The sequence below is a fragment of the Limulus polyphemus genome, unplaced genomic scaffold (assembly GCF_000517525.1).
Source record: "Limulus polyphemus unplaced genomic scaffold, Limulus_polyphemus-2.1.2 Scaffold101, whole genome shotgun sequence".
In the NCBI taxonomy this organism is placed as follows: Eukaryota; Metazoa; Arthropoda; class Merostomata; order Xiphosura; family Limulidae; genus Limulus; species Limulus polyphemus.
This window is the reverse complement of record NW_013665711.1, coordinates 853,603-876,341: the sequence shown is the minus strand read 5'-3', so window position 1 is coordinate 876,341 and position 22,739 is coordinate 853,603. Positions and strand designations below refer to the sequence as shown.

Genomic DNA, 22,739 nt, shown 5'->3' with positions numbered 1-22,739 from the left:
ATAAACCATTTCCATAGTGTAGCTACTACAAGAACGAATAAATTAATAAACCATTTCCATAGTGTAACTACTACAAGAACGAATACATTTATAAACCATTTCCATAGTGTAGCTACTACAAGAACGAATAAATTTATAAACCATTTCCATAATGTAACTATATTTAGAGCGAATACATTTATAAACCATTTCCATAATGTAACTACTTTTAGAACGAATAAATTTATAAACCATTTTCATAGTGTAACTACTTTTAGAACGAATAAATTTATAAACCATATCTATAGTGTGAATATTATAAGAATGAGTAAATGCGATTTGCATCAATACAAATAATTATATTTCACTCCTTAAATAAAAAGAAAGTGGTATTGTAATACTAGTGACACATTTTCCTTAATGACATTGTCGACCTCTCCGATACAGTGCATGTAAAAAGAACATTAAAAAGATGTTTGTTTATTTCTCGAATTTCGTGCAAAGCGAACCGTCTCTAATTCAGAAGTGACAGACTAGAAAGAAGGAAGCCAGTCTACGCCACCCACCGTCAACTCATGAAATGCGGTTTGTTAACGAATAGTGGGATTGACCGTCACGTTATAATGCCTTAACCACTGAAAAGGCAAATATGTTCGGTGACGGAATTCGAATCCGCGGCACGCAGATTGCGAGTCGAGCGCCGTAACCACCAGTTCTTTTTCTTTGCTAATTGTTTCTTACGTCGATCCCACCAACAAATTCTGATAAATGAAGTAAATGGTATCATTACCAGTAATTTGTACAACCTAGATGAGATGTCGTTTTTTGTGCTTCTGGGTTTCGTGAGTGTTACTGTTGTTCACATCGGTTCACCCACGAGTCCAAGCTTATTTATATCCTCGAAGAATGTTTCAGCAACAACAATAGCTTATGTTTTTAAAAACACAGTTTCGTCTTTTTTATACAATTCAATATCTTCAAAAAAAATTGGTTTTGGTTTAGATTACTCTATACAAAGATGCAAAGACGTAACACCGTTTTCGACAGTGAAACAAAATTACAAAGTAAGAAATTGAAATAAGATGAAATATATATCAACATAAAGGTCACGATGTTTAAAGTGTATATTTTGTTTGAAAGGTTGTTAAAGCGAAATACGTTATACCTGTGAAATGTTTATTACGGAGAAATACGTACACATATATATATATACCTATTAGAAATGGCCATGCGACGTTTCGACCATATACTTAGGTCATCACTCATGATTCACCATTCTTTGTAATGGTAATTCTGACCTTGAACTGTTAATCAAAGAAAGTCTATCCATAAAACAAATGTCCCGTGTTTTAAATGTAACACAGTCTTCCTGTTCACTTAATTTGTTTTAAAGCAACTTATAGTAAAATTAATTTATCATAAAACACTTTATAAATAGGATGTTTATACAAAATAAAATAATATAGAGAAATAAATAATAATAATAAAGGTTTTTAATCTAATTTCTTCGTCCCCATAGATACTGTTTGTATCACAGCAACTTCTGACGTCAACACACTGAACAGGTGAATGAATAACTATGCTTATATATATACAGGTTCTTCTTAAAATAAAATTATGATCGTAGCGTTGAATATGAGCATGCTATATATTTTTTGACGTTAGTGTATATATTAGGATTATTATTTTCTAATTGTTTTAGAAGTTCAGAAGCTCCTTAGGAAAATATAACTGTTCATTAAGTAAAATAAAAAAATTAAGGTTAGTAATACATTATCCATGTTCATAAACGTAAAAATAATAATTTCAGGCTGATAATCGTAAATATCAACCAACTGTGACTACCGACAGTCTCTTGCGGCTGAATACCTTAAACAGTTGCCAGCTGAAAATACTAATGCTTTACTTATGCTGGGAAAGATATATAGCAGCGATTAGGGATGACTAAAACTCTATGATTAAAACGGATAGAAGTGGCCAATTGGGTTAAAAACAAGAATATAGGTGTCATTAACCACCAACTAAACAGCAAATAAGTTAAATATGTGTTATTAGGCTGATGAAAATCTAATATAAAACAAGAGGGGATCCTCAATAGCCGCGATACTTAAAATTATTTTAAGCAGGGTTAGAATAAATTAATCTATGAGAACTTTTTCACCCCCCCTCATGTCATCCTGTATTACTGCGTCAAGTTGTTCCTGATTGATCGAAAAATGTAGAAACGTATAAAGAATCAACACACACACACATATACACATATTGAAGTTTATTTATGTAGATTAGATGGCGATCCAAACTCCCTCATGTCATTTTGTATCTTTGTGTCAAGTTGTGCTGATTTGGCAGTTTTCCAAAACTAGATGGGGTCTAACCCTCCCCTTCTCTCTTGACCTTCCTCATGTCACCTGTATTACTGTGTCAAGTTTCATGCTGAATAATCAGGAAATGTGGAAACGTCTAAAGAATAGACACACACACACACATATTGACGTTTATTTATATAGATTAGATGGGAGGGTCCAACACCACTCATGACTTCCTCATGTCACCTGTATTACTGTGTCAAGTTTCATGCTGAATAATCAGGAAATGTGGAAACGTATAAAGAATAGACATACACACACACATATTGACGTTTATTTATATAGATTAGATGGGAGGGTCCAACGCCACTCATGAACTTCCTCATGTCATCCTGTATCACTGTGTCAAGTTATGCTGATTTGGTAGTTTTCTGAAAGTAGATATGAGATTAAATGGGGGGGTCACACCCCAGGGGTCCAGCCCCCACCTTCTGTAGGAAAAATTAGATTACAAAATTTTCATCGACACTAAAAAATATGACGTTACAGAGATTAAACCTGAGCCCGCTGATTCCATGTCTTTATAGGCCTACTATTATAGGGCTGAAAGGTGCTAACAGACAGACACAAACGTAGATTTATGTATTAGATATTTTTGTGCTCCAGCAATACCAAGCGTGGGGCGCTCGTATACCCGATTCTATTTTATTACTCATCAGGATTTCTACCAGATTACTTCCAAGTTGAAATTTTTTTAGGCAGGATTAGAGTAAATTAATTTATGAGACCTTGGGTGTGGTCAAATATATCAATCGAAAGGGTTTGACCTCCTGAATCCAAAACTGTAATTAGATCTCAAATCGGTCAATAGATGACGGAGCTATGAGCTAAAAGTTTATACTTGAAAAAAACAAACTCGGAGCCATTCTGTGAGCCGCTATACCGCGGCTAAAAATAAACACGTAGGAAAATAAATCCTGAATGATTAGGATTTCTCACACCACCAGAAAGGTCTAGCACCTTTCCACACATCTTGCTACTGACATAGACAGTTAGAAACTGAAAAATAAATCACACAATGCAGCTAAACCACATGATGAATAATCAAAGTTAATCAAGAGATTTAGATAATGAAATAGTAAAAGAGACAGATCGCTACCTTAACAAAGTGAATAGTAAATTATTTCAATATGAAACTTTGTTTTCGGATGATAGCTTTAATATATATTTAACAAGAAAAAATCTAACCATCTCAGTATATATTTACTTTCCGAGTTGATTTCATTTATCACCAGTCAAACTGAGCGCACAAGACCTTCAATAGTTCATGGTCTGGATTTTGTTACACCTAGGGTTCACAGATAGCAGTTGTGTCAATAAGGAACTTTGCTGAAAAAGTTCTGGTAGCATTCATGTTACTTATAGCAATTCAACCATTCCATTCACAAGTTAAGATGAAGCTCTGTCTTATGCGTACTGTTTTGGTTGAAGAATATCGAGATTGTTTTCATTGAAAAGGCATGTTGCCCTATTCATCCTATTTACCTCACGAGAAGAGTGAAAATTTAGGTTCTGAAAATTTTTAATAAAAGTATATATATTTACATATGTTTTCCGTGAAAAGAGCCTTATAACTTAAAAGTTTAACAGTACCCACATTTTAATCAAATTTTCACGTTTCCTGGCTGTAGATTAACAACGATATATGGCATCACACGATGCAATAAGTTCTGAGATGTTTGATAAACTGGTGTTTTTGTCGATGAATTTTGTTTGGAAGTAGTTGGTTCATATTATATCTTGAAGGATTAGCTTATGTCAGAACTCTATTTCATAATATTACGTTTCAGATCACTTATTTTGTCTGTTGTATGCGAAAGCCGGATGGATCTCTTTTAAAAACACATGACTAATCATGGTTTTCTAATATATGAAAGTTTTATATACTATGTCAAATACTCAGATATCGGGATATTCTTGAGATATCTGATATATCGATCTCTTATATACTTGTTTTTCCTCTGAGATGTCTCATAGACAAAATTTATACACTACAACTTGTATTCAGAACATGTTACTGTTATATGAGTTGTCTGATAGACGTATTTCTTTTACACAGAACAAAGTACTCAGATTACGCAATATTCTCCAAGAACGCACATCACGTGATATTTTCGGCAATGTCTGGTGGACGAATCTCTTGTTTACGATACCAGGTAGTCATAAATATCTAGAAGTTAGAACTTAATAGATATTGCTTACTTGCGTGTATTGTGTATTTATGGCAAAGCTACTAAGGCTATCTGCCGCCAACCCTAAATTTTGAGCTATTGACCAGAGGGAATGAAGCCAGTCAGCAGTACCCTACCATTGATCATCCATGCTAAGTGATTGACTGTTTCTCTTATAACATATTCACAAGTTAAAGGGCAGGGAATATTTTTTATCAGACAGCTTCGAACCTTGTTCACCAGCTCAGAAATTTAGAGCTCTATCACAACGCCAATCTATGCCCCGACTTACTTGCAAAAATATCACAACATTATTTTCTGAGCCATAAAATGATAACAAAGACCTACTAAGCAATTCAAATTAAATAAATGTGCAATTTGACTAATTTTTTGAGTGGCAAATTACATATCCAGCTCTTTTCTTGGTGAAAGCCCAACAGATCCAGTGACAATCTACAAGTAAAAGTAAACTCTCAATCCATAATGGGCTTTCTTTTTGAAGCTCTTGTATTGCACTTTAAATGGCTTACGCTAAATGTTTTAAAGGTTATTTTAAGGAGACTGAACTCCGCTGTCTTTTTTTATTTTGAAAACGCGGAAAACACTCACAAACTGGCTAAAAACGAGGAAGATCTCTGCGAGGATTTTCAGTAGCATTCATTCTCCAGGAAAATTGTTGGAAACGGTTTGAATTTCGCGCAAAGCTACACGAGAGCTATCTGCGCTAGCCGTCCATAATTTATCAGTGAAAGACTAGAGGGAAGGCAGCTAGTCATCACCACCCACCGCCAATTATTGGGCTACTCTTTTACTAACTAATAGTGAGATTGACCGTCACATACATGGCTGAAAGAGCGAGCATGTTTGGTGGGACAGGAGATTCGAACACGTGACCCTCAGGTTGCGAGGCAAGCATCTTAATTATCTGGCCATGCCGGGCCATGTTGGAAACGGATTGGAAGTGAGGAAGTGTAGCAATCGAGAGGAGAAACTTGACAGAAATGGCAAAGCAGTTGCGTCACTTCTTGTTCACAGCATCCCATTTTACAGTAGAGATGTGGTAAAGATTTCTACTGTCTGAATTTGGTACATTTAATGTATTAAATTTAATAATAATCTTGAATTTTGCATCTATGGAAAATTATATTCTACATAAATTAATCAGAAATAACCTAAAAACTGTAATTATAAAGCACTTCTCTAATTCCGGCTTAAGCGTTTATTCTAATCCTAGTATAAACCGGAAGTTAAATGGTGAGCATCAGAAAAGAGCGAGAAAACAGCAGCAATATTTTTATTTCCCAAATTGTAGCTGGATATCTTATTACTGTATATTTTAATTATTATGGGAAGCAAGGCAAAATACTGAAAATTTTATTTCTAATCTTCGACTTGTAGAATTTTATTATGGTGTGAGTAGATATAGGAATTGTTCTATAAAAAAATTAAGTATATGGGAAAATATAAGACAAATTTGGTTTGTTTTTGGACTACTAAGTTAGTCTGCCAACTTTAGTCTGCATCGGTCAACTCGTTTAGGAGGAGATACGTCCACAGACAGACAGAACGTTTTCCTTGATATTGGATAGTTACCGCATCCGGTATGGCATATTTGTTCATTTGGGGGAATGAAGGGTTTATTTGACATTGGTTTATTTTAAAGAACTATTTCTGTTACAGCGTCATATAGATAAAAATAACGAAATTTATCTAATTATAACGAATAAAAATGACACCCCACCCTTATAAAACATAAGATGAAATATTGTTTTTTACCTGTGCTGTAGTTTTTTGTATTTGTTTTAGCTACACACTAGGCTATTTGTGCTCTGTCTGTCACGGGGAACGTAAGCTGGGATTTTAACATTGTAACTCTGTACCGCTGACTCATTGGATACAGGTTTTCAAAATCATATCGAAACGACCAATTAGATGTCATTACATTTCTTTGAAACAGCTTTCGTAAAAATAATAAAATGGACAAGAATGCGAGATGTATATTTGATCCAATTATTAAGTCATATCTATTTTCGATTTCAAATTCGATGACGAGGAACCCACTTTGAGACTAATACTGCTTGGAGTCGGCTTGAATGGGTAATGAAGAAAAACTTTAATATAAGTTTAACACAACAGCAAATGTAGAACGTTTCGGCAAGGTTTTGTCATCATCAGGTACCATCTTACAACATGTAGGTTATTTTTGTTGATGCACTCTGTCAACATGTACAAAATTGTACATTTGTGAAACTAGCAACTTCATATACTTTGCAAAATGAAATTAATTAATTTATACGAAACTGGTATTTTAGGTATAAAACAAAATTGTAGCTTGTGAGGAAAAATTATCCAGTATTATTCTTGCTTCAATTCCGTATTTTTGACATCTGCTATCAAGGTTTCATGTGTCGTATGTTATCGTTAATAACTGTTAACTAGATTTTAGCACACATGTATGAACAAGCATCATAGCTAACTAAAGCTACTAATCTAATATGTACGTTAACAGCAATAGGATATTTGAAAAAAATACTTAAGAAACCTTTACTTAATTTGTTTGGAGGTGTTGTTATAGACATTTACTCACCAGTATTAACCTAAACTACTTTAGGTGTTAACGGCTTCTTTTCTGAACCGTAATTCACGTTTTGGCGAGGAAAAGAAATCTACAAAGAACCCTTTACTTAGTTGCCGATGCTGGGCTCGCAATCTGAGGGTCTCGGGTTCGAATCCCCGTCTTACTAAACATTCTCGTCCTTTCAGCCGTGGGGCGTTATAATGTGACGGTCAATCCCACTATTCGTTGGTAAAAGAGTAGCACAAGGATTGGAGGTGGGTGGTGATGACTAGCTGCTTTCCCTCTAGTCTTTCACTGCTAAATTAGGGACGGCTAGCGCAGATAGCCCTCGTGTAGCTTTACGCAAAATTCAAAACAAACAAACTTAGTTGTTTATGACCGGCCAAAAGTAAATTTGCAATATGAAACAGAATTATAAAAATAACTCACAGCTATTTTTCAGGGTCGCAAAAAAATGTTTTTGAGATAGTTGGACACAATGTAAATTTTACAAACTGAAATAAAATGTTAAAATGTGTTGTTTTTTACGTAATAAAAATGTAAACTGTCTGTACTGTGTAGCTTAGGCCGTATTATTCACAAAATGTGTGATATTTTACATTTTAGTATACTGATACTCAAACTACACGAAATGTTTATAATACGGAAAAAATATAGTGAAGTGGTCGAACACCCGCCAATGGATAAATAGAAATATAATTTTATTTTTTGACAAATTTACACCATTTTTTTATCAGCGGATATTCTAAAATAATTGATTTGATTAAGTCCTTCAAAAGCAGCCGTTTATCATATAACAATAACTGACAGATATGCAGAGTGACAGCCAGACAGATAGATATAAATTATACCATAAAGTCTTACTGAAAGAATGTTATTACTAGCTTGCCGTCATTAAAGCATTATCTTAAAGCCTTATTACACACAAAACATAAAAAGGTATAATGTATAAGACTGATAAATGTCCTTCATTCAAAGACCTAATCGATATTAGCAAAGGTATTATTAGTCTTAAGGTTATAGCCATTGTGTCTGAGCTGCAACGTAATATACACTCATGTCACGTCAGTCGCAAGACTGTAATATTAGACAAAGCTCTAGTAATCATTCACGGAGTTACCTCTTTGAAGACGAGACAATAGAAGGTCACTGCATACGTACAAGCGTGATAGGTTTGTGAAATATCCTTTTCTCAGGCTAATTACTTATACACAACGAAATAGTGTTTGCTATAGGTTATTGCAAAGTTTATAGCGATACGCTTTCAGACAAGAAGAGAAAAATGCACTAATTACTTCGAAGATTTAGTCGAGTTTTGACTAATCAGTATTAAACTGAACATGAATGTTGGATTAGCTTAATTTATAATTATACTTCATTGTATTATTTTTCGTAGTCTTTGAATTTTACGAACTTTATATCTTAAGTAAAGTCTGGTATTAAGGTTAAACCCTTTGTGAAAAAAAAAAGGGTAAGAGAAAATGTTGAATAAGTGTCAGCTGTTTATGCCTGAAAAAGAAACAGGAAAATTCAAAAATTTAAAAGATTAGAGGTAAGAATCCAGAAATATTTATTTTTTTTATTAGAATATTAAAGTTCGTATAAAGTATCGTACCACAAATTATGGCTCTGATAGAATAATTTAATCTTGGAAAACCAGGAGAAGATATATGACTAATCACGGCTTTCAAAATAACAAAAAAATTATATCCCTCCTCTGTCGGACATAATCAAACAAAGCAAGTGAAAGACAAGACAGGGTTTGGGTGTTATAACATACAACTTTTTTAACCATTCATACTTCCATTGCCCACGGCCGGTTATGGACGTAGGAAAAACTATTAATAGTTCATTGTAATTAAAAGTAAAAACTATTGTAATTGAAAGATGTTACTCATGAAATCAAAGTAGAAAAGGTGTTAAAAACATTTTAATTCTTATATTCGTGAAACACTAAGCCTCTACCCATCTTCTTCTTTTCATTTCTCCGAAAGGATGCCGAAGGCCGCCTGGAGGGAGTAACATGTTTTAACCACTCGCACCACTGTACAGTATTGTGTTGTCTGTCAGTCAGTGAGTAGACACTAAAATGATGTCGCATAAGGGACACTTAACGTTTCAATTTGTACGTCAATTAAACGTGCGCATGTCATGAGTCACAAAGAGAATTATGCACTCTGTTGGCTACAACACAGCATGAGGTATGAACTTCTAAAGCAAAAAATAGAAATATTTGTTACTCTTAATTTTGGTTTTATTTACTTTTGAAACAGAACACTTTCGAGGACCCTGCGGAAGTATCTAGTATATCTATATGCACAACTCATTAAATCAATCTTAAGTGATATTGCAAAGTACCTTGTTCGAGGAAAAATTCATGTCTAAACTCAGATGCAGTTAACAAAATAAAAGGTTTGGCAGTGCTGTATAGTTTAAATCATTTCGTGGAGGAGTTTACAAGTTATTACCGGTAAATAGGAGAAACAAAAAACATGAGCAAATTTAAAAAGTATGAATATGTCGCACAAGATGTTACAGAACGTAGTAATTGTTGTGATTTTTTTATTAAATTAGATTTATCCAAATGATTATATCATTTATATAAACATTAAAGAGTAATGGGAAATTCAGTCATGGGCACGTCTCTCTCTCTCTCCAGTGATATTTAAGTCAATTATGTTTTTTTAATGGGAGGAGTGATATCAGACTTACTTTCTTTTATGAAAAAATAAATTTTCTAAAGAGATGAATGTACATAAACAACTTATTTTCAACTACAAACTTCAACAATAACATACATCATATCGCATGTGGTGCATGCCAGATGACCCCCTTGAGATGATGAATCTTGCTTCTCTTGATGTTTAAAAAGAAAAGAAAATGAGATCAGAATGTATCGTTCATCAAATAGCTCCGCCAACTTATTCACACACAGTTGTAAATGATCTAAATATTAAACAAACTAGAATTCGTAAAATATTTTAAATTTATGAAATAAACAAATACCTCAAACCGCTCTTGATCCAAATTTGTGAAATAATGATTCTAAGGCAGTAGTTTTTGTATTAAGATTGTTTTAGAATTTTTGTGCAAAACTACACTAAGGCTCTTAGCCGCCCCTAATCACGGGCTACTCTTGTTTGAACTAAATTTGATCGCCACCCTTGTAGCGCATTTAAGGGACGCTAACCATAAATCGTCAAATTTACAGTCTGAGCACTATAACCATAGGCCACCCCCGATCCACTTTTAGTAAGACTAGAAAGTTTATCTCTTGACGTAATGTTAATTTTTAGTTTTTATCCCGAAATATATCACAACTAGACATTGACAGTCTGACAGCGCTTATCTATGTCTGTAGCACTTTATTGGTATTAATTCAACTTAGTTTAATTCACGTTTCTTTCGATAATATAATATGTTGTAGTGTTAAGATAGTTTATGAAAAGAAGACACAAAAAGCAAAACAAAAATACTTATACAAAGTGTATCCATTTTCAGAGTAAAGAAATGTTATTCATAGTGAAAAAAGAAAACATTTATGTAAGTGCAAATGATAACAGCATGTAATATATTAGGCATCACTATCTGATAATAGTTTAGTGACTTTTTAAATTAAATATATCAATAACTAAGTAAATGGTACATTTAACAAGTAGTTTGGAACTTTTCTTTTACTGAATTCACTTCTTCTATGTTTATCCCTGCATAAGTTACTGAACATTGATCTATTGTTCTTTTTAAAACGTGACACGTGTAAATCAGGATTAATTATTGTAGCATGACTATGAATGTCCTTGTTATTCATAAAAGAATGTTGACTGTATATATCAATTAATCTTTTTTTCTTGAACGGAAAATTACTAAAGGAATAACGTTCAATGTACTTATAAAAATAGTTTTAATATATGTTTTACATGTCGTTGTTGTTAAATAAACACTAAAGGGAAGTAACTAAGTACATTATTTTTAATGTAGCATATTTGTGGAAGGCCTAGCGTGGCCTGGTTGTTAGGGCGCTCGACGCGCAATCTGTGGGTCGTTAGTAAAAGAGTAGTCCAAAAGTTGGCGGTTGGTGGTGTTGAATAGTTGCCTTCTCTCTAGTCTTTCGCTGCTGAATTAAGATACGGCTACCTGAAGAGGAGACTGACGCCATCGGGTACAGCGGCTACCCCCCCCCCCAAAAAAAGGCAGTAGACAATGTTGTTTTGAACAGAATTGTCGTATAATTGTCCGCATAGTAATTAATTAGGTTGAAAATAACCATAAACACTAGACACTTTCTTCATGCGCTAAAACGATCTTAGTTTCCACATTTTAAAGTCTTAACTCGGAGTTACTTTAAAATGTATTGATAAATATCATACGGTTTACACACTTTTAAAACGAAAGATTTTAAAAAGAATCTTGAACATTTAAAATAATTTGCAGATAAGCGTTCGTAATTTTTTTAAGGTAATGCCAAGAAGTAAACATATCTATCTATATATATATAATACTATATCATAAGAGATGTGATCGAGTTGAAGATGTGAAAAACTGTTCAAATCTTCATATGCTTTGACCAATCTTTTCCCCTTTGTTAATATCAACTCTGAAACTTTTCATCAGACAAAAATGTACTTTAATCATGATAGTTGTATATTAAGGCTATTATTACACGAGAGTAAACATAAAGCAGTAACAGTGAATGAACATATACGAGAAAGCCCCTTTACATACAGCAATTTCAAACATAAAAATAACAATGCAGGTTCACCGTTATATTCATGCAGTACAATTACACTCGTTTAATTTCACTGATGCTCAGGGTTGTGAATAAAACTATTTCGTTGTACAGTTTTACGTTTTTATACTACTCATAAGTTTCCGTACAATTACTAGTTTCTCAGTGTAGTGCTCAGGTTTAAATTATTAGATTTTTTTTTTTTACTTTTTATGTTATTATGCATTTTCACACTCCATGAGTTGTCTAAAATTTTCGAGCTATGTACGTGATTAAAGCGGTGGTCCATTTTCAACATCGTCAATAAAACTGTTCATGGTCTAGCGGTTTACAATTTTCTGTACTTTGCTCTCAGTTTTTGAAATAATGTCTTATGGAATTTTGAATATCACATTTCTTTTTGTTTATTTTTTAGAGCATTAAGTGTTTTTATGTTTACAAAAAATGTTATAGGTTAGAGAACGTTAAATACTTAGAGGAAGTTGAAATTTTATGTGACACGTTATTTTAATACTAGATGGTTAAATTAAAGTATTAATACTCAAAAATTATACAACTGTTTACTTGTGTCTCGCTAATATTTACTGATAATAAGTTTAAATCTAATTTGGAACAGGCGTGGCTCAATAGTTAATATGCCCGGACTATGTATCTGAGGAACGTTTCATGTCCCGTATTTAAAAAAAAAAAACCCTTCTCATTTTAAGAGTGACGGTCAGATCCTACTGTACAGTCAGACAAAAATAGTCCAAGAGTTGGCGATGGGTGCTGTTGACTAGCTACCTTCCCTCGAGTCAATCAGTTCAAAATTATGGACTGATACATACAAATAACCCTAGTGTAGCTTTTTGCAAGTATTCTAAAAAAAGCCATAAATAATCCAAATCTAATTTGTATTTGGATATTAAGTTCACATATGGAGCGATATCAACTAATTTCTCTAGCTATATTGTACCACGTTTAGTCTATACTTATTAAAGCAAAAAAAAAAAAAATAGCTTGTTTGTCCGTGGACTACTCCCTGGTCTTTAGACCAATCACAACTAAAGGATGATACATTGGAACAAGTGGTTATTACCTGGCTTCACCCACCCTGAGCCACGCCCAAAGCCAAAATATGTATATTTAGCTAATTACTCTGTAGTCTTGGACCAGTTTTTATTTCTAAAATTTTTCATTTTGAGTTTTCTTTTCACATTTTTTTGTCACTTTTCTTGGAAAAGTTTGAGTTCTTTCATTAAAAATGTCAAACATTCACATGTTTCCCAGGAAAAATGGCAACCGACGCACAAGGTCAGACCCTTAAATTGGTAGAGCTGTACATCTGTAAACCCGTTGCTTTCCACATGGTCAATTCTGTGTTGGGAGTTCAAGAGTAGGATCGCCAATATATCTCTTTATTTTAGCCCATGAAGGAGGAAGAACTTCTTATGTGGTTTATCAAGAATCACTCAGAGTTTCAAGAAACACTGAGGTTGTAAAAAAGGATTAGTAAAAGTAATAAATTAAAGTGATTGTAACACCATTTCTGTAATGTGGAATAAAGTAAGTGTGAAATAAAATAGGAGTGAATAAAGTATGTGTGAAATAAAGTATGCATGTAAATAGAAATTCTTATTTAATTTATTAGTTCAAGCCATACATTCAATCCTAATGCCCTCGGACATAAGACGGGTGCTTCAGCTTGTAGAATTATAACGTTAAGATAATTTTAAACTTTTAAATCACTTCTTATGTTATATTGTGTAAATAACAGAAAATTACTATACAGTTGTTAGATATTTTAATAAGTATTATGGAATATGCCAAAAAAACACGTTATGTTTATATAGTTGCTTTTCACAGGATATTTTAGTTCGTTAATCTCGGAAAATGACATGTGATTTGCTTTCGAGAACGAGAGCGTTATAGATATTTACCTTTTATGTACTTTGCTATATGTCTAACGATTTACAACGCTAAAATCAGGGATTCGATTCCTCTCAGTGGACACAGCAGATAGCCCGATATGGCTTTGCTATAAAAATCACACACACTTGTTATATGTTGCTAATACAAAACGTTTCAAATTTGACTTTGTTTTGATTTCAGTTTGTTTGTTTGTTTGTAATTAAGCACAAAGCTACACAATGGGCTATCTGTGCTCTGCTTACCCCGGGTATCGAAACCCGATTTCTAGCGTTGTAAGTCCACAGACATGCTGCTGTGCCAATGAAGGGCTTTGCTTTCAGACGTCAATCAGTCGAGAGAATTCACTTTGACTTATTTAGAATATATGCAAACTTATCAATAATGTTCTGTATGAATTTCTAAGACCAACTCATGTTAATACAGTACAATTAGCTTGTTGTTTTTAAATAAATAGACAAAATTACCGTCTTAGACAAATTTTATAACAGCATACATTATATTCAATCTGGGTTGGACATTTACTCCTTTTCCAACTGTTGTTTATTGTTTATAAAATTCAGATGTTTTTCATTAAAATAAACTTTTTTTTATATTGGCTGGTATGATCAGATTTGATGCTGTATTTTTTATTTTAGGTTCCAGCTCTTGCATAGGGTAAAATTTGCACCTTCTAGAAATAACTCCATTCTAGAAGTCTCTTTAATTTTCTATTTTTAGCAGAGCAATTTGGTTTATCCATTACTAAAAGTAATTTCCGGTATCCAAGCTTAAGCTGTAATCAGCTCTATCATACTGTATATTTGAGCGAGCACGAGCACGTGGCTTTGATACTGCCTAGCTTGTTTATGAAGGCTGCATGAAATTGCTTCACACCTCTCCTCCTTACATTTATTAGTTAATCTCTTTATCATCGGTTTTTTCCTAAGCTTGTGAAGAAGTTAATCGTTATCTGTTTTGAATTGTAAGCACATTTCATTTATGTTAAGTATGCAAAATCACTATTAAAGATTTACCCTATTGATGTGTTTTATTGAAAGTTTTTCTATTGACTTTAACACTAAAAGTTTTGTAAATATATGTTTTCTGATTATGATTCAAAACGGAACACTACCTTCGCAAAATCATTAATTTCGAAAGTAAAATCATCAGTAATCTTTATGAAACCATATTTGATGTATCCAAATATTTTCATAAGCCAGTTTAAAATTTAATTATTAATTCAGTGATTTTGGTTCTTCTGAAGACTATTTATTGTCCTCTTTCTTAAAATATCTGTTTTTCACATCTATTAAAAATCAGGTTGTATTAGCTCGTTGTAAAAACAATTATAATGTTAATATAGAATATACTTATTTTCCTGGTATGAAACCAAATAGCTTTCAATATATAGAAAGTTAATAATATTATTAATGATGTAAGTTGCAAAGTTAAATGCGAATATTTTTCAGGTTGTTGTATTGATTTTAACACTAAAAGTTTTGTAAATCTAGTGATTCTTTTTTTTTTTTGTACAAAAAGCTTTCATAGCACTGCTCTGATGGCTTTAATAGATTTACTATAAAATAAGTTTTTGTGAAAAAATTCTAGTTGAATTACTATTTTTGTGTTCCACAATGGCTTAGCAGTAAGTCTGAAGGCAAAAAAACCGGTTTTTTATACCCGTGGTGGGCACAACATAGATAGCCCATTGTGTGGCTTTGCGCTTAACAACAAACAGACAAACAACACTATTTTTGCTCAGTGATATTTTCAAACAAATACTTCAAGAAGTACTTTACTTATTAATACAATATAACAAGTCTACTTACAGGGAGAAGTACGTACCTGTAGTTGATAGAATGGAAAGGTTCCAACTGCTAACGGATTTTATCCATACAGGAGATAAAAAGCTCATATATTAATTATAATAGGTATATGATTTTAAGATGTAGAAAGTAAATATTGTAAGCCTAATTATATAGCGTCCGCACCTCGAAAAATGAAATATGAAAGCTTCGTCTCCGTTCTTTGTTTATTAATACCAGGTGTCGATTAATATTACAAAGAATAAATTCAAAATCTTAATAACGACAATAGAACTGCTGGTTTGCCAATCTATTTCTTATCTTCTGTTATGTTTCCACGTAGAAAAGTAATAAAAGTCTGCTTTTACTAGAACAAAGTAGAATATATATATATATATATATATATTACTGTAATTAGGCCAAATTAGCTACATCGTTATAACCCGATAATTGTTGTCATGACCAACAGCGGCTCTTATCAATTCAACAACAACGATAACAGAGACCATAAGAGATTCTGGAACAGGAATAGTGTTTGGATAGCGATGTAAAACTAATGAGTTATCCACCTAAAGGGATATATTGTATAGCTCCTTCGACTACACGTCCTTGTTACAAGTGTTCTTTTATAATCTACAACAATCCGAAGATTACATTTTTAAAATGACACTTAAGCCCATTAGCTTATCTAATTTCTTCATAAACATGGTTCATAAACACTTCTGGACTTACAAGGTTATGGTTTTATGAAAGTGCTATTTTACACTGGACAAATGTATTTCATACCTCGGGTGTCATATTCTGAAATATAACTTTTGAATGATATGCTCAGCAACAAAATTTCGCGCAGATGCCGAGAGAAATGTCACATGTTACGTTGTCTGTTCTCAATGGGTCTATATTATTAGCTAATTTTATCGGCGTTTCAATGACGGTATTGCAAATGTGAAGCGTTAATCATCCGCCAAGTTTCATATTTAATTAAATATTCAATTAAAAGCTCGTGCAGCGAGAAATACTGAATAGAAAGTGCGTAATTTTCGTTAAAGTACAAATTTCCAAATAACTGGCAGGGCTTCTAGTGTCAGTATCGTATTATAAACACTCATTTGCATTATTATATCATATATACATTTTTCGTTCCCGCTGTCCGCGTATATATATATATACAAACATGTGTGTGTGTGGTTTTAAAATATTTTAGCTTATTAGTTTCTTATATTAAAATATGTATGCTAGCGTAAAGGGTTAGCTCTGATCCTACTGTTTGGGAGATATTTTATTTTGTACTGAGATTATTAAACTATTTGTTTATTCTGATTATTTCCCTTTTATGTGAATTTCCTATAACAACCTTAACTTAAACACTTGTGGTATTCCTGTAGTTTCATAGAATTTTTTGACCGGGAATCAAATTCAAATAAAAATTTATAACCTAAAAAAAAATGAAGAGCATAATTACAATATTATGTTATTTCAGGCATTACACACACACTTTATCCAATCATTTCGGTGCGGTTCTGTTTATTCGCAGCTTTTTTTTAGTTAACGTGGATCTTCAAAAAACAAGAACTAAATATGATATAAGCTCTTTCTTTTTAATGCAAGATATCGTTAGATTTATTTATCAGTCATTAGTTTAGCACTACCTCACACTAAGACTGATAACAGTGTTTTATAACTCTTTCTTACTAGCCCTATGATACAGGTTTTTCAGTAAGAAGAGTCAGTAAAGAATGATATGTAAAAAAAAATATTATCAGTTTATGCAGTTTACTGCGATGTAATGTCACACAAATACAAAATCACGAAATCACACTTTGCCAGCATAATACGTTATATACCATGATATTGTAATTGACTGAATTCTAGTATTGATCGAAAGGCCTCGTCGGCAACGGCGTGCGCGCGCAAGAATTGCTGCAGAGGTACAATTATGTTTTTCTTACTGGAAGGCCCGTAGTATAGAACCACTAAACAGATCACTTTTCATCAGCATAAGGTGTTATATAGCAAAATACTTATTATTAGATTTTTCAGATAGAAAGGATCAAACCACAAAAGAATAACAGACAGAGTTTATGAAATTGTAAATCGGTAGATTTTCAATACAACTTGCAAATTTGTATAAGCGTCATGAATAGAGTGCAACCAAAAATGTCCTGAATAACAAATGCTTTGTTTAGATACAAAATACCTCTGTCCATAATATTATGATCTGATTAAATTATAGCTACAATGTTTGAGAAATATATCTACAATCTTAGATTGTTTTACCATAATATCTTTCCATACAAAGTTTAATTGAACATTAGCAATTATATGATGTCTTTATTAAGTTATAGTTCCTATTTTAAGAGAGAAAATCCTAGTTAAAGCTTAATTTTCCTACTTATCTATATATATCAGACTTGTCTCTCAGAAGCGCTCTAGTGGCTTTAAACTTTAATCCATAAAATAATTTGCGTTTATATCCAAATAAAAACATTAAAGGTTGTCCGCAATACGTAACCTAATCTAAATACTTTATGAATAATTGATTGGTATCAACTCCTACGTTTTGCGCCTGTTGACTAATATACAGCACGATGTCCATAACTCAAATAGGTTTCGGTTTTTATTCTTATTCGTCGTGTAGAATAAATATATCCAGTAGTCCTAATATCAGTAAACTAACAGAGGGTGTTATAGTGTACGTGCTTACCTTTACTAACTAGAAGCTTACCTGCACTAACTGGAAAAACTGAGCTGCTTTGGCGATTGGATCTGTGACGGCAGTACAGGCAGCACCAAAGAGGACAACTACTTTGTGTGGTTTTCTGGAGAGCATATCAAAAAAGTTCTTCATTCCTACTGCTGGATCACACTGAAAAAATAAATGTTAGTATTAGCTTACCTCGCACAAGATTATAACTAGCAGGTAATTTTGTTGTTGTTTGTAGTTAAGCACAAAATCATACTTTTTAGTTAAGAAATAGTGTGTTACGAAAACACCCAGAGAAATCATTTCTGCCTTTGTCTTTCAGTAGGTAGGTTGTTGTTGTGTTGTTTGGATTTAAGCACAAAGCTACACAATGTACTATTTGTGCTCTGCCCACAACGGGTATCGAAAACCGGTTTCTCGCGTTGTAAGTCCATAGGCATGCCGCTGTGCCACAGGGGGGGGGGGACTCAGTAGGTAGGTTTAGAGCAATACAGCACGCACAAATTATTTACAAAAGTACAAAATTTGTTAAGAAAACTGCAATCACATTACTTCAGATATCAAAATATTGGAAACTATTTTTGTCAGCCGCACTTAAAAAAGTATTAATGTTTTCCCATTAACGATACAATTAATTATCATAACATGTTTTCATTCAGATCAACACAATTTTTCTATGGTTTGTTGTAAATATTAAAACAACACAATGGGCAATCTGTGCTTTGCCTACTGCGGGTATCGAAACCAAATTTTTAGCGTTATAAACCCACTGACTTACCGATGAATCACCGAGGGAAAACTATTCTTTAGAAAAAAAGCTTGTTGAGCTTGTAAAGCTTACTAATAAATTGCACTATGTATAACACGCCACAGGTGGCACTACCTCCGAATGCGCAAAAAAGTTTGAATAAACAGGTATACATAAACGAATGAAAGGTGATTTTGTGATACAAAATGCTGTCAGCGAAATCGATACTTTGTTGAAGTATTACGTGGAGATAGGTTTTTTGTATCTTAAGTCTATAACTTCGTTTTTTTTTGTCGAAATACGTACCAGTGTATCGAACAAGGCAGAAGGTTCAGATGAATTAATATATAATGCTATAATTTCATCAAATTGCAAGAACTGTAGTTGGAACTAGATATATAAGATTTGTTTATTGTGGATGTTTCCGCAAAGGGTTGTCAGCACTAGCCATCGCTATTTTTGAAGTGATAGAGTAGAGGAAAGACAACTAGCTAGCTCATCCATCGTCAACTTTTAGGTTATAATCGATTACTTGGATTTGACTGTCTTTCCTATAACGCACTCATGGCCCCAAGGTTCGGAGCGTGTGTTTTTGCGGCAACGGGACGCGATTCATGGACCCTTACACTTACAGTCTGACACGTAATCACTAAGCCACGCTTGGATCTAAATAAGAAAGTGTTGGAGATGTATGAAAATTGTGTTGTTGCTCTAAAGTTCTATCATCTAAATAATATTAACACAATAACATCTACACCAATATGTATACACAGGTCTGAAAATATTATCGTTAGCAGTTATATAAGTGTGACTTCCACTGAATTTTCATCTAATGTGAGAATTTATTTTCAGACTTTAATCTTCGCTGTGTGGTTCAACATTAACATTTACTTCATACAACATGTACATAAAGTAGCTGGTTTTTTAATTACTTGCACCAACTATTCATTTCATGATCAGGAATTATTAAATAAGGATTTAAAGAGTAAACAAGTAAAACACGCATCATGTGATTTTTTTTTGTCACATTTTTTGTACTAGTATTGATATTAGACTCTGTCATATCTTCAGGGCAAGAAGCTAAGATATATTTTATGAGAAAATTTAAACTAAGGTCTCATGATACCAGAATAAGTAGTAATGATGTTCATAGTGTTTTTTGTTTGTCCCACATTTTTCAAGCAAAGCTATATCTGCCCCTAATTTTCAACTGATAGGCTAGAAGGAACAAAACTCACCGCCAGCCCTTACTTATATATATATAAGCTATATCTGCCCCTAATTTTCAACTGATAGGCTAGAAGGAACAAAACTCACCGCCAGCCCTTACTTATATATATATAAGCTATATCTGCCCCTAATTTTCAACTGATAGGCTAGAAGGAACAAAACTCACCGCCAGCCCTTACTTATATATATATAAGCTATATCTGCCCCTAATTTTCAACTGATAGGCTAGAAGGAACAAACTCACCGCCAGCCCTTACTTAGTCTGACTAAATAGTGGGATTTGACTGCCACTCTTTTAGCGCACCTACGATTGTAAAGTGCAGGGTTTTTGCGGCATAGTTCCCCAAACCATGAATACTCTAATCTACAGTCTGAACACGTTAATAATTTGGCCACGCCCAGTAGGATTTCGAGTTTTAAACAGCGTATGGGCGGTTTTCGCTTATTTCCAGTAAGAATACTAACGAAATACATTTCCAGACTTCCTGTGTAAACACCTTCAGTGAAAGCAGGGATTATTTTGATCAATAGTCAACTATAAAAATGTAATTATAATGTCACCTCTCTAGTGAGAAAAATGAAAACGAAACTCAACATTCTGTATTTTTTCAGAGTGTTCTGTGGAGAGGTACGTTGATTTATTTTGTATATTTACTCCCACTATTCACAGTTAATAAATATATATCCGATTAATACTAGAGCAAACAAGCAGACATACATGTACAGTGAGATACCCAATGTTTTGTTTAGCTGAAGCAAGGTCTGTTAAATTATCCAAATACTTAACAACTAACAATGAATGAAATGATATCTAATGAAATAGGCAAACGTTATTTTGTGTTGGATATCATGAAGTATTAACGGTCACAAATGAAACTTTTTCTTTAAGTTGTTTACAGTATTTCTTACACATAACAATACATGTTTATGAAAATCATTTCAAGCTTTTTTAAATATCCCATGCAAAGATAATACCTGTAGTGTTGTTGATTTTATGTTAAATGTTTATCGACACAATACAGACAAGCAATATATTTTCTTAAGGTTTAAAAATACGGTAACAAACGATTCAAAGCGTTTGTTAATATCTTATTACAGAATACATATTTATAAATAACTTTTAAATAAATCAGTCTATTTGAAGATATCAGAACTAAAAATTAACCCAATAAATAATGCAGCTTATTTAATACACTGGTCTAACTGCGTATATGCAGTGTCATAAAACAAAAATTTATAATAATTAGAATGCACTGATTCATCATTTGGGTGCCCTTGATGTTATCTATAATTTTCGGCCGTAATCCCAATAATAGCTCACGAAGTTTAAAAAGTTTAGGAGATTTAGGTTAGTCCTAACTCATTATGTTAGCTATGCAAAATAATTTTCGTAACATATATACAGAATAGATAAAATGATAAATGATAAAGATAAATATATTATATGTATATCAAACGTTTTAACCAATACTGTTAATGAAACTAATATTAAAGAAATAATGGAATATAACTTTAGTTAAAAGACATAGAGAATTATTTGTCTGCTATATGTTCTATCACTGATTTTCTACACTGTCATAAAGAAATATAACCAGTTACAAAATTTTGAATTTAATATTCCATTGTGTACACATATAGAACGCCAATAATATTTGAAGATACGTTTCGCCCCCCAGTGGCACGGCGGTATGTCTGCGGACTTACAAGAATCCGGGTTTCGATACCCGTAGTGGGCAGAACACAGATAGCCCACTGTGTAGCTTTGTGCTTAGTAATTTCATCAACAGCATACAGTGATGACGTTCTTTATTTTTATGTTGACCTTAAAATAGAATAGAGTTTATGAAACGTATCGTCAAATGTTATTGGCGTTCTATATGTGTACACAGTGGAATATTAAATTCAAAATGTTATAATTAGTTTTACTTACCTAATTGTACCACCACATTTTATTTTCAAATGTTACTGGCGTTCTATATGTGTACACAGTGGAATATTAAATTCAAAATGTTGTAATTAGTTTTATTTACCTAAATGTACCAGCGATCTATCAAATCAAGACACGAAACAAGAACCAACAATGGCATACGTAATGCTTTATGTCGTGGAGAAGTTTTAATTCATGCTTTTTAATATTGTATTCGTGTCCTAGTTTGATGGATTTAAACATGAAGATGCCTATGTATTTACACATACTATCAGTCACGCATGGAATAATTCTTTATATATGTGTTATTTCATATAACGTAACAAGATGGGAAATTTTGAAATATTGTGGATTATTTCACTCTCGCTTTAGGTAGTAGCAAAAGCATCTACAAAAGCAACACGTGATAGTTTGCCATCTCACCATGTGTGTAGATACATCCTAAAAACACCGAATATTAAATCTGGTACTTTCTTATGTTATCAAATATTTATTGTTAAAACCATTATTTCGGTATGGAAATATTTAAATTTATTATTATTATTCTGAATCCAAGTGAGCAGCAAAATAAAATTGTTTGTTATGCACAAAGCTACACAAGGGATATCTGTGCTC

General features: G+C 32.9%; 1 protein-coding gene across 1 annotated transcript in view; it reads right to left on the bottom strand.

The window, feature by feature from the left end:
• Nucleotides 1-22,739, bottom strand: part of LOC106470034 (gamma-aminobutyric acid type B receptor subunit 2-like) — a 316,820-nt gene that overhangs the window by 93,211 nt on the left and 200,870 nt on the right. Inside the window, exon 2 of the mRNA XM_022399462.1 lies at nucleotides 18,241-18,381. Coding sequence (XP_022255170.1) covers nucleotides 18,241-18,381 — 141 coding nt within the window. The remainder of the gene's footprint in view (nucleotides 1-18,240; nucleotides 18,382-22,739) is intronic.